The following is a 13462-nucleotide window of genomic DNA, read 5'->3' on the forward strand; positions in this document are numbered from 1 at the left end:
TTTTTCAGGTATTTCACCAAGTTTATTTTCCATGATGGATGTGTGCAGGAGTCATTACATAATTACTGTATAAGGTAAAAATTTAATTTTGTTTCCGTTCTATTTGAATTACTACATCTTTATAGCATTTTAATATTAGCTCATATTGTAGATATGATATTTTTGAAGCTGAGACACAATGTGATTTAGTTTTTCTAATACTTCATATTATCATGTTTTTAATTGTTTATCATTGTCATTTTATTTGTATATTCAAATATTTTTTTTCATGTTACATTAAGTTTAATTAATTTTCATAATTTTATATATTAATTATAAATAAAATCTATTAACTATAATAATTTATTTTCCGTGCAATGCACGGACACAAGTTTAGTAAAGATAGAAGGGAGAATTATTCTTAACTAAATCTATAAATGATGTAAAGTAGATGGACCTAGCTGAATAAATATCAAACCTTGAACTAGTACAAGTTGCCGGTACGTACTTTTCATCCACCATTCATGTCTTTTAAATAACATATCTGATGGAATCATACTTGGGAATGCAAGAGGTGACACACTCAAAGATCCAAGAGGAGTGGGCTAGACATGGAAGATTGGGCCTGTCAAGGCCCAATGGGCCCTATGGGCTTGGAAGGCCCAAACCAAGTTTCAACATGGGCCTATCTTGTTATTAACATTCTTATTATATTTTTGTTAGCATAGTTTGAATATATTTTGGTCTTGTATTTTGGACCACAAAGAGTAGCATTTTAGGTTTTAGGCTAGTTGGGCCTAGTTTTGGGCTTCATGGGCCTTTGGGCTTTTGGTACCCAATATTGGGCTCATTTTCATTCTTGTAATTTTTCCTTTCCATTGTAATTGTTTGACCAATGTAATTAGGTCATTAGAATAGGAAAATACAAGGAATACTAAAGTATGCTAATTAGGTTAAATTAGGTTTAATTTGGAAGTCATTTAAGTTACATTTGAGTCACATGTTTAGCACCATGGTGGCTGAACATGTGCCACTCAAATTAACCCTAAATGACTCTCAAATCACACCTAAATGCACCTTGGTACCTAAATTTTCGGACTTACACATGTGCACCAAAGTTTGAATTCAAAATTCAAATTTGAATTCAAACTTTAGGCGCCATTTTGTGAGGCTTTTGTTTAGGCACCTATGGGTCACAATTCCGTGCATACTTAAGCCATTCTTTCACCTTTTGTATTCACTTTTGAGAATAATGAAATTTGAGAGCTTATTCAGCCAAATTTCGTTCAAGAGTCACCATGAGAGAAAGCTTCACCTTAGGAACCCTACTAGGTTTTCCTCCTCTTTAAAGTGAGCTTTCCCTTGCACCTTAAGCTTGGATGCTTCCATCCAAGGCTTAAGCCTCTTCCATCCGTGATAGTTCCTCCTTCTTTGGTTCATCATTTTGTGTTCAATCTCCTTTGAAGAAGATCCGAGTTTAAGGAGTAGCTAAGGAGAAGTCCATTATCACTCCTCCTAAACTTCTCCATCAATTTTGGTATCAAGAGCAAGGTTCTTCAAGGAGATAAGTTTTGCTTCATCCTTTTGTGTCCGTGTTCTTCTTGTGTTCTTGTATGTTCTTCTTGTCTTGTTTGAGTTTATTTTTGAATCTATATGTTTTGAATCACATTTTACTCCATAGATCCATTGGTTGATTTTTTTGAATTTTTCTTCCACAATCAACATGTTTAGGAACTATTTGCTTGTGCTATTTTGATTTTATTTTGAGTCTCTCCATTCCTTGTATGTGTCCGTGATTGGACCTCATGCATATGAATTAGATTTTGGTTTTTAATCTTGTTTTGTCTTAGAGTTTGTGTTTAGTCCTTATATGTCATAAAATTCCTTGAATAGCATGTTGACCTAATTTTGTTTTTAAGTGCATTGTTCATTATTTTGGCTCTCGGTTTGCTTCTTTTTTGTGTCCACCTATATGTGCTTTTTCTTTTACCTTATTGTGTTCATAATTTGCTATTAGTCCTAGCAAGTTTCTTTAGAGTTAGGTTTCCTTTATGTACTTAAGTTTTCAATTCACTTTCCTTTGAAAATTCTTAAGAAAATTTGTGTTACCTAAAATCTCAAGTACTTAATCTTACTTCTAGTGCACTAATTTTGTGGATTCAATTTTAAAAAAAAATTAGAGGCTGAAAACAGAGCCTAAAACAAAAGAAAAGTTCTAAAGTTCAAAAGAAAAGTGAGCAAAAAGAATTCAATACAAAAACCTAAAACTAGTGCACTAGTTTCCTTGTTTCACTTGAATTTTGACCTAACTTGTAGTCTCGGTTTCTATATCTTGGAATCATAGAAAAATTTGAAACAAAAGGCAATTACCTTCTCTGGAATCTTAATTTGGATCTAGAAAAAGAAAGAATTAAAAAAATTATATAATACAAATTAAAAGGAAAAAGCCGAGAGGTGTACAAGCTGAAAAATCTACTTGATTCCTTGTTATTGTTTTGACTACTATTTGTTCTATACTTATCCAATTGCTTTCAAATTTTTTTTGTTTTGTTCATCTACTCTAGTACCTATCTAGGAACCTTCCTAACTGTGTGCTAGCTTTATTTGGAGTCTTAATTTTCAGTTTTACTTGTTGAACCTCTTTGTGTCTTGTCAAATACAGCTATTACTCTTTACTTTTGGTATAAGCTTTTCAAATTGTGCTTTTATTGCTTGTCTAGTTTTCTTTCATTAAATTTCCTGTGCTGGAAGTGGCCTCAAATCCTTGCTCAAGGATCAAGCATTGCTCAACAAAGAGTAGGAAAAGTTTGGACACTAAGACTACAAAATTTTGACCTAATTTAGTGACCTAGCTTTTCCTAAACTTCCTTCACTTGAGTGACCATTCCTTTCACCTTGTGAGGCAGCCACCATTAACCTCTTTTTTGTGTTTCTTTTGCAGGTCCAGGAGCATCATATTTGAAGAATTAGTGGCGGATTAAACACTTGAATAAGTGTTAGAAAATTTGAACATCAAATCCGTCACTAATTGGTCACCAAAGCCGCCATTTATTGCTTTCTAGGCTAGTTTAAATTTTGCAATCTCTCTTGTATTATTAAACCAATTTTTAAAGCTTGGAGGGAGTATTAAGAAGCTGGTCAGGTATATCTAAATCCTTGGTAGCCTCTCACGTGTAGTACTAGTGGAAGTGGCTTGGAAATTTCATATGTTTCAAGCTTCCACTTAGGGTTATACGACTAGCTACTTATCCTTGCTTCTTTTAAGCTTCTTGTTCATATTTGTATTTACTTTGCTGCCTTTTTACGTCTAGAATTGTGTAGATTTATTTTCTCACGTTTAGTTAACTTCCAAAAAAACAAACAAATTGTGAAAACATACAAAATTTCTTGCGAAAAGTTTTGGGGAATTGAAAGTACCACAAAGGAGTTTAGTGATTTCCACTTGAAAAGGCTTGGTTATTAAGTGGCTCTTTGTAGCTCACCTCCCTTGATAGTGCAATTTGTACACTTAGACTTCCAAGTGCTATTTTCATTCCTAGAAAATATCAAAAATATTTTATACCTTTTTGCATAGCATATAAATTCTTATTGCTTAGTCATGAGTCATCATTCTGAAAGTAGTAGTGACTTTGAATCTCCTAAAAGTTTTAAAAGAATTGTCAAGGAGGTTGAAGCACTAAAACTTTGGAAGCATGAGGAGGTACTTCAAAAACAAAAAGAAAAGATTGAAAGAGAAGTACAACTTCTTGCTTTAGAGGAAGAAATTCAAAAGATTAAGCAACAAGAAGCAAAACTTTTAAAAAAATTACATAAAAACAAAAGTCAAAAAAGTTCCTCAAAAGGTTCCACTAAGAGTTCCAATGACTCTCAAAGCCAAGAATATGATGGTAGCTTGAATATGGATGCTTTCTACCAACCTAGACCTAGGAGAGTCATTAAAGAAACAAAAGTGAGGGAATCAAGGGTTGATCTCCCTTACTTTCATGGAAAAGAAAATGTGGACGCCTACTTGGATTGGGAGATGAAAGTGGAGCAAATCTTCACTTGTCATCAAGTAGGTGAGGAAAGAAAGGTTCCCTTAGCCACCCTAGCTTTCCAAGGACAAGCCATGTATTGGTGGACATCCTTAGAAAGAGAGAGAAGACTTCACAATGACCCTCCAATCACTTATTGGAATGAGTTAAGGAGTGCTATGAGAAGAAGGAACATACCTTCTTATTATAGTAGGGAGCTTATGGATAAGCTCCAAAGGCTCCAACAAAAGAATATGAGTGTGGAGGAGTATAGACAAAAAATGGAGTTGTATCTTATGAGGGCTGGGATTAGGGAAGAAGAAAGGTTGACCATTGCTAGATTTTTGAGTGGTCTAAATTTTGATATTAGAGATAGAGTTGAGTTACTCCCTTATAGGGACCTTGATGATTTGGTCCAACTTTGTATAAGGGTGGAACAACAAAATTTGAGAAAAAGTTCTTTTAAAGGTAAAACTCAATCTAGCTCATATATCAAGAATGACTACAAGAGGGAGGGTCAACATGACTCTTCTACAAACTCTAGTAAGGGTCAAGAAAAAGAAATAAGAAAAGAAAATGATAAAAATGAAAATGTTGTCACTTCTAGTAGTAAAACTAGTGACATCAAATGCTTTGAATGTCTTGGGAGAGGCCATATAGCTTCTCAATGTCCAACTAAAAAGGTCATGATCTTGATAGGACAAGAAATTTATAGTAGTATTGATGAATCTAGTTCTACCACTTCAAGTGATAGTGAGAATAGTGAGGAAGATCCTAAAATTGAAAAGTTATATCCTGTTGATGGTGATCTTCTTATGATCAAAAGGCTTCTTGGAAGCCAACCTTGTCCCACTTCACTATCTCAAAGAGAGAACATCTTTCATACAAGATGTTTTGTTTCTAAAATAACTTGTTCTCTCATTGTTGATAGTGGATCATGTTCTAATTGTTGTAGTACAAGGTTGGTTAACAAGTTAGCCCTTACCATCATTCCTCACCCTCACCCTTATAAACTTCATTGGCTCAATGAAGGTGAGGAATTGGAGGTGAATCAACAAGTGAAGCTCAAGTTTTCTATAGGGGATTATAAAGACAAAGTTTTATGTGATGTGATCCCTATGGAAGCTTGTCATATTTTTCTTGGTAGGCCATGGCAATTTGATAAACAAACTATACATGATGGCCTTACTAACAAAATAGCCTTCACTCATAAAAATAAGGAAATTTTTTTTAATCCTTTAACACCACCCCAAGTGTTTGAGGATCAAAAGCAAATGAAAAGAAAAAGAAATAAAGAAAGAAAAGAAGGAAAGAGTGTGGAAGAAGGGGATTCCACTAAAACCTTTGTGACCAAGGAGAGTTATTTTATGAATAAACAAGACTTGAAAAGAACTCTCTTTATTCATAAAAGTTTTGACTCTTATCCTAATGTTGCCACTAATCTTAAAGTTGAGAATGAGGAACAAAATAAATTTCAAACAAAGAATTCTCAACTTCGAGATATAGTGAAGAAGGAGTGGACTATTCCTAGTGTTACTCCTTATACTACTTCCTTGAAGGTGCACAAGGAAGGAAGTATTTCTTTGGATTTAATAAAGCACCCAATTTTTGGTTTACATTGTTTAGTAGATACAACTTGTAATAATCTATATTCTATGTATGATCTTATGGGAAGTTCTTACTCTTTTGAACTTAATATGTTTCCTTCCCTACAAGATAAATATAGCTTATATGATTATGAGTATCTAGTAAACAATCCAATCCAAAATTGTTTAGGGCGTTTTCTAGTAGTTTTTTCTTTATATTTTAGGAAAAGCCTAGGTTACCATTTAGGGTACTTTAGGCAAGATATTGTAGTGTTTAAAAATCATTCTTTTCGTTGTCTTAGTCATAGTGTTATCACATTTTTAGGTTTTACTTCTAGGTTATGCTTAGGAGAGGAACCTATTTCTATTTCTAGAGAGTCTAATATTTTATCTTTCTTTGTTAGGTTGGATAGTAGGACTCCTCTTAGGATCCATGATCTTTTCTTTTACCATGTCATTTCTTATTCCTTGTATGTTTTACATGTAGGTGCTAATTTTTCTTCCATGCATCCTCTAGATTTGAGGACAAATCCTTTTCAAGAGGGAGGGGATGATGGAATGATACTTGGGAATGCAAGAGGTGACAGACTCAAAGATCCAAGAGGAGTGGGCTAGACATGGAAGATTGGGCCTGTCAAGGCCCAATGGGCCCTATGGGCTTGGAAGGCCCAAACCAAGTTTCAACATGGGCCTATCTTGTTATTAACATTCTTATTATATTTTTGTTAGCATAGTTTGAATATATTTTGGTCTTGTATTTTGGACCACATAGAGTAGCATTTTAGGTTTTAGGCTAGTTGGGCCTAGTTTTGGGCTTCATGGGCCTTTGGGCTTTTTGTACCCAATATTGGGCTCATTTTCATTCTTGTAATTTTTCCTTTCCATTGTAATTGTTTGACCAATGTAATTAGGTCATTAGAATAGGAAAATACAAGGAATACTAAAGTATGCTAATTAGGTTAAATTAGGTTTAATTTGGAAGTCATTTAAGTTACATTTGAGTCACATGTTTAGCACCATGGGTGGCTGAACATGTGCCACTCAAATTAACCCTAAATGACTCTGAAATCACACCTAAATGCACCTTGGTACCTAAATTTTCGGACTTACACATGTGCACCAAAGTTTGAATTCAAAATTCAAATTTGAATTCAAACTTTAGGCGCCATTTTGTGAGGCTTTAGTTTAGGCACCTATGGGTCACAATTTCGTGCATACTTAAGCCATTCTTTCACCTTTTGTATTCACTTTTGAGAATAATGAAATTTGAGAGCTTATTCAGCCAAATTTCGTTCAAGAGTCACCATGAGAGAAAGCTTCACCTTAGGAACCCTACTAGGTTTTCCTCCTCTTTGAAGTGAGCTTTCCCTTGCACCTTAAGCTTGGATGCTTCCATCCAAGGCTTAAGCCTCTTCCATCCGTGATAGTTCCTCCTTCTTTGGTTCATCATTTTGTGTTCAATCTCCTTTGAAGAAGATCTGAGTTTAAGGAGTAGCTAAGGAGAAGTCCACTATCACTCCTCCTAAACTTCTCCATCAATATCTATGGCTATGATTGCATTTCTCCATAGATAGATGAAGACATCCTCTGTGTCCCCATGCTATAACTCACCAAACTAAAAATGTAAATCGTGGGACTAAGCATTACGCAAACATTTCAAATATCACCAAACACCCATCCTTGGTCAATGCCTGTGGAAATCATTCGTTCAAGACGTGTGTTTGGATGAAAAATTTTATAGATTCAAGGAATTTTAAATTTTTGGTACTTGAATTACTTTGATTTCAATTTCTATCATTCTTAAAATATTTTGTTTGGATAAGCCAATTTGAAATTTCTTAAATTTTAAGTTATTAGGTTGGATATGATAATTTGATTCCACCATGATAAAATTGATTTTAAAAATTATATGTTGAGATTTTTAAATTAAATTTTATAAAAATAAATATTAGTTAATTTTTAAATATTTAATAATTTACAAAATTAATATTAGATAATATTTAATAATTTTAAAAATATTTTTGAATATTCAATAAATCAAAACATGAAGAGATAAGAGATAAGATAAAATATATAAGTGAAATAAGAAGAAAAAATATGAAGAATTTCAAATTCTTACTTTTTTAGGAGAATTTGAAATTCTACTATTTCAAGGAATTTCACAAATGCTTGAGTTTCAAATTCTTTAAAAATTCTCCATCCAAATAAGGTATTTAACCTCAAAGAATTTGAAAAATTTCAAATAAATGAATTACTTCATTTAAATTTCCCATTCAAACACACTATTAATGAATTTCAATAGCTCGAACGATTAGTAATTACTTATTAGTCTAAAACAAGAATTAACTTCCATTTTATTTTTTTTGACGTCGAATCTTTGTTAAAAAAGAAAGTTTTATATCAACCATGATACACTTTGTTGATAAAAAGAAAGTTAATTAATTTTTTTTATTTTTTATTTTTATAGTTTTAACAAATATATGTCAAAAAGAATGTATTAAAATGTCTATACTCTTTTTAACTAATTGTCAAATGTATGGTAAAAAGAATGTATTAAAAAAGCTTATACCTTTTTCACTAATTGTTTATTAGAGAAATGATTCCTCCTCTCAAACTTAACATCTGAATTTTTTTTTAAAGTTTAAAATTTCAAAATATTAAAATTAATTTTTTTTTTATACATATAAATCATAATTTTCTGAAAGTTCAAAATTTTAAAATATTAAAATTAAAAATATATTTTATCTGAAATTATGGACAAATATAAACCATTGGCCGGAAGATGATTTAGAGAATATAACATTTTTCCCTTGGTATTATAGAGAAGTAAGATTCCAATTTGCAAGCTCATCTTGGTTCCAATTCCTTTGCAAATATAATAACCATAGTTGTTACCACAGCTTGGCTCACAATTCAATGGAGAAACCTCACATAGCAGTAGTTCCCAGTGCGGGCTTCACCCATCTGGTCCCAATTCTCGAGTTCTCCAAACGACTTCTTCATCTCCACCCAGAATTTCACATCACATGCTTCATTCCCTCAGTTGGATCAACCCCACCTTCCTCCAAAGCTTACCTTCAAAGCCTTCCACCAACCATAACTTCCATTTTCCTTCCCCCCATAACCCTTGACCATTTGCCAGATACCACTACCCTTGCACTCCAAATTGAAGCCTCGGTGGATCTCTCTCTACCCCACATAAGGCATGAATTGAAGTCCCTATGTTCAAGAGCCAAGGTTGTAGCTTTGGTTGTGGATGTTTTTGCAAATGGAGCATTGGAGATAGGTAGGGAACTCAACCTCTTTTCTTACATGTACCTCCCACAATCTGCTATGATGCTTTCTTTGTACTTCTACACATCAAAACTAGATGAGATACTTTTTTCTGAGTCTAGAGACCCACAAGAGCCTATAAAGATTCCTGGTTGTGTTCCTATTCCTAGCAGAGATCTCCCTATCACTTTTCAACATCTATCTAGCATAGGTTACAAGGGGTTTCTTGAGCGTGCCAAAAGATTTGATGTTGCTGATGGTATCTTTATGAATACCTTCTTAGAATTGGAATCAGAGGCAATAAGAACTTTGCAAGAAGAGGACAAAGGGAAGCCTAAGGTGTATCCTGTTGGACCCATTATTCAGATGGGGTCAATTGGTCATGAAAATGGGGTGGCGTGTTTAACATGGTTGGATAAGCAAGAACCAAAATCTGTTTTGTATGTGTCCTTTGGAAGTGGTGGCACACTTTCTCAAGACCAAGTCAATGAACTAGCCTTTGGGTTGGAAATGAGTGGTCAAAAATTTCTTTGGGTTATGAGAGCCCCTAGCAGTGTGGCAAGTTCTGCTTACCTTGGTGCTGAAGCTAATGGTCCTCTAAACTTTTTGCCCCATGGTTTCTTGGAGAGAACCAAGAAGCAAGGGTTGGTTGTGCCTAATTGGGCCCCTCAGATTGAAGTTCTTGGTCATGGTTCAACCGGGGGGTTCGTATCTCACTGTGGTTGGAACTCGGTGCTTGAAAGTGTTGTGAAGGGGGTGCCAGTGATAGCATGGCCACTCTTTGCTGAGCAGAGCCTTAATGCAGTGATGCTAACTGATGATGTGAATGTGGCACTAAGACCAAAAGTTAATGAAAGTGGATTGGTTGAAAGAGAAGAAATTGCTAGAGTTGTAAGAGGGTTGATGGAAGATAATGAAGGCATGGAGATTCGGAAGAGAATGGAACAATTGAAGATTGCTGCTTCTAATGCAATAAAAGAAGATGGTTCATCTACAAAGACTCTGTCAGAGGTGGCCACGAGTTTAAGAGGCTTCAATCTTCAAATTTAGAATAGCCCACACCTCCTTTAGGAATGATCTTCTAGAGTTAGAGTTGGTATTGGGTGGATTTAATAATTATTTTTATTTTATCTTTTTAATATGAGTAATCTTTTTCATTGAAGGTTGTAGACTTTATAAGAGAAACTCCTTTTAGTAGGTATTTTCCTTCACTATTTGTCATCTTAGGATCTTTTCCTTTGACATTATTAGGTGTTCAATCCGATCAAAGGTTGAGCTCTAATACCAACTATGAAGAAAAGAGAAATATTAACAAGGGGTTGAATAGTGTAACTAAAAAATTCTCACTTTTTGTCGAGCAATAAAGTAGTAACGTAACAAAAATAAGAGGGTAGAAGAAGTAAAGAATGAACTCAGAGATTTATATTGGTTCATCTCAACCACCAAGACTATGTCCAATTCTTGATCCAACTAGATCAAATTAAACTATCTTATCAAAGATAAAAGTATTCTTTTCCAAGTTACTTCTGACTTAACTCTAAGTATTCTTTGAATTGTCTCTTCAATCAATCTACCCGAGAATTATTTTTACACAAAGACTCTCTAGGCTCCAACACCAAGTATTTTTTTTATAGTCAAGTTTCTCCAGCCTCAAACAACTAATATTTTTTTACAATCAAGTCTTTCCAAGCTCAAACCCAATAACTTAAAGTTACAAAGGCTTACAAAGTTGTTTCATTTTCCTTGCAAGACATGATACAACAGGTTAATACAAAGATGGTTATAGAAAGAGTAAAGAAATAAAATTTCATTCTAGATTGTTGTCCCTTTTCTTTTTGAACTTGAAAACTTACTTATATAAGGCTTCAGTGAAAATGATCGTTGTAAATCCTAGAGTTTCTCTCTCATGCCTTACATCATCTGTCTTCACGATTTTCTTCTTGAGAATAAAAGTATCTGTTGATGTAATAAATGCTTGAATTAAATGCTTTCACCAAATTGTCACTGCTTATTTGATCAAGGAAACTACTTATCACCTTTTGACACTAAGTAGGTAGAACCATGCGAGTGCCAGGACATTATAGTGATTAAATTCGATATGTTAAGAAAATATTCAAACATATATAGTTTCTTGTTTAGAGATCGTAAATAAAATGATTTAATGCATATATCTTTTTATGTCTAAGGGTTTGTCTTATTTATTAACATAATTGTCTTAATAAGTTTATCATTTTATACGAGATTTGTCTTACTAATAAAGTATGTCTTAGTGGAAGACTTATCATAGTCATTTCAAAAACTTTATACTATTGATCAAAAGTCTCTATATTTGTTAACAACAAAATTTAAAGCCAAAGGGATCTAAGATTGTCTTTTAACCTAACATTCTCCCCTCTTTTAATGGTGACGAACACTTATTTTTGAAATAAAGGTTTTGATATAAAAGCTCGAGAGACTAAATTTTTCTTTTAAAATCAATAGAAAAATATTGGAAATAAGACAAAGTAGTTCCTTTTTACTAAAATCTTAATAATAGAAAAATCCATTTTTCTAAAGATGATTTCGAGCAACGCTAAATGAAATTAAAGTAAAAATTAGTATTTTTTATAGAAAAAGAGTTTGTTTATAAAATATTTTTATTAGAGCTTTTTGTTGAGATAGACAAAATCGTATGAGATGCATATCATATCAAAACATTAGAGATTGTACAATTAAATCAAGTCATACTCAAAAAAGATGTATAATACAACATACATTATAGAGCGAATCATAAAGTATGTATATAAAAGTAGCAATTTATATCAAAGCATAACATATCTAATATGTATCAGGGCATTCATGATTATGAGAGCAAGAAATATATATAACTATCAAAGCAAAATGAGAGATTTAGTGAAAATAAATCCCTTTGAGAATATGCATAATGAGAGAAAATATGATTAAAGCATAAAAGTATGAATTGTGCATAGTAATTACTGTCAAATGAACCAATAACTTTTAAAAACCTTATAAGATAAGAATTGTGCATAGTAATTACTACCAAACAAACCAATAACTAATCAAAATCTTAAAATACGAGAATTTCAAAAATTGTAAAGTTATTCCCCCTTTTGACACCAGCAAAAACTAGGTCAAAGACTACTCATCTTCGTCTATGGCATTTTCCATATTTAGTTTCGTAAGCAGCTTCTAGAACTTGCATGCAAAGCATGCTTGCCATTTGAATGAAGTGCATAGACTTAAGACAAGCAAACCAATAATGAGAGTTAAAGCATTCTTATAATCATGTTATGAGGCTTTGAGAGCTACTTTAGGAGCAAGAGGATCAAGATATGGGGAACTTTTAGGGAAATTATAAAAGAAAAGAATATCTATAGGTAAACGAATAAAAAATTGAAAATTAAAAAAGGTGTCATAATTAAACTTTCGACAAGGGTTGTAAAGAACATTGTTGTCAAAGGGTAAAGTGGTCGGAGGAGATGAAGTTTATTAAAGAGAGATTTCCAGGGATAATCTTTATCAGTGTTGGAGACCTTAGATTGAAGATGTCGAGTAAATCGCATGTGCTTCACATCCTAAAGTTAGGCAACCTTCTTCTCATTCCCTTTGTAGACAGAATGTTGCATAACCATGATGTTATAGTGAACGATGAAGAATTTGGTTCAAGGTTGGATTATGCATAGTCTTCTTTTCCCACCAATCATGTGAGGAAGATTATGAGGGGTTCCTTTATAACTTAACCCTAAAGCAACCCAAAAATGACATTTTTCTTCAAGCTCATGGGCTACTAATTGATGAGCCACCAAGTCTTAACATCCAGATAATGCTAACCATACAAATCAAAGGGGAGGACTTTAGCGAAGGTGCATGTTTAAGGATGGATGGTGATAGGTTTCTCATCCTTGTAGTACATTTGTAGGTACTTTGTCATGTTGTGGTAGGGAGACTGCCTTGTAAAGTCATACACAAGGGGTTCCAATTACTCTTTATTTGTTGTGACTGTTAGAAAAGAATGGCACAATCCAAGAGGGGGGGGGGGGTGAATTGGATTCTATGACACTTTAAAAATTTCAGAGTATTTAGGATCTTTATTTCACTTAAACTTTTCTAAGACTGAATTTTCAATGAAGTTTCTTTAAAGACTTGCTATAGAAGAATGAATTCTATATGCCTTCTTGATTACAAAATAATGAGGTTCAAAGTTAACACCAATATGTAAAGCTTTAATTCAGTTTAAACCAACAATATTCATGCACACATGCTAATCAAGAATCATCTTCTTTAATGTACAATCAAGATATTACACAAAGTAAAAGATAAGGGTAAGAAAGATTGCACAAGTCTTTTATCCTGGTTCAGCCACTCCACATGTGACCTACATCCAGTCCTCAATCAGAACCTGATCAAGATTTGTTCCACTATCTTAATGAAGAAGGTTTACAAGCATACCACACATGCATATACTTCTACACTCAAGATAACCACTTTCTTGACCCCAAGAAAACACCCCTTGTAGAAACCCACTACAAGAATTTCTTACCATTTGAGAAACCCTATCAAGATTTTACAAGTATTCACAAAGAATTAAGGAATGAATTCACCTGGAATTCA

At 33.3% G+C, this 13462-nt stretch overlaps 1 protein-coding gene across 1 annotated transcript; it reads left to right on the forward strand.

Annotated features, from left to right (window-relative positions):
• Positions 1-8397: 8397 nt before the first annotated feature.
• On the forward strand, positions 8398-10062 carry LOC109794156 (hydroquinone glucosyltransferase). The gene has a single exon (XM_020353632.3). It carries the CDS (start codon positions 8495-8497, stop codon positions 9899-9901), a length of 1407 nt encoding a protein of 468 aa, XP_020209221.2. The 5' UTR covers positions 8398-8494; the 3' UTR covers positions 9902-10062.
• The last annotated feature ends 3400 nt before the right edge of the window (positions 10063-13462 follow it).

The sequence above is a fragment of the Cajanus cajan genome, chromosome 4 (genome assembly GCF_000230855.2).
Source record: "Cajanus cajan strain Asha chromosome 4, NIPB_CcT2T_4, whole genome shotgun sequence".
Taxonomy (NCBI): Eukaryota; Viridiplantae; Streptophyta; class Magnoliopsida; order Fabales; family Fabaceae; genus Cajanus; species Cajanus cajan.

Coding starts and splice junctions, on each gene's coding strand:
- LOC109794156 (XM_020353632.3), top strand. CDS start 8,495: ATGGAGAAACCTCACATAGCAGTAGTTCCCAGTGCGGGCTTCACCCAT.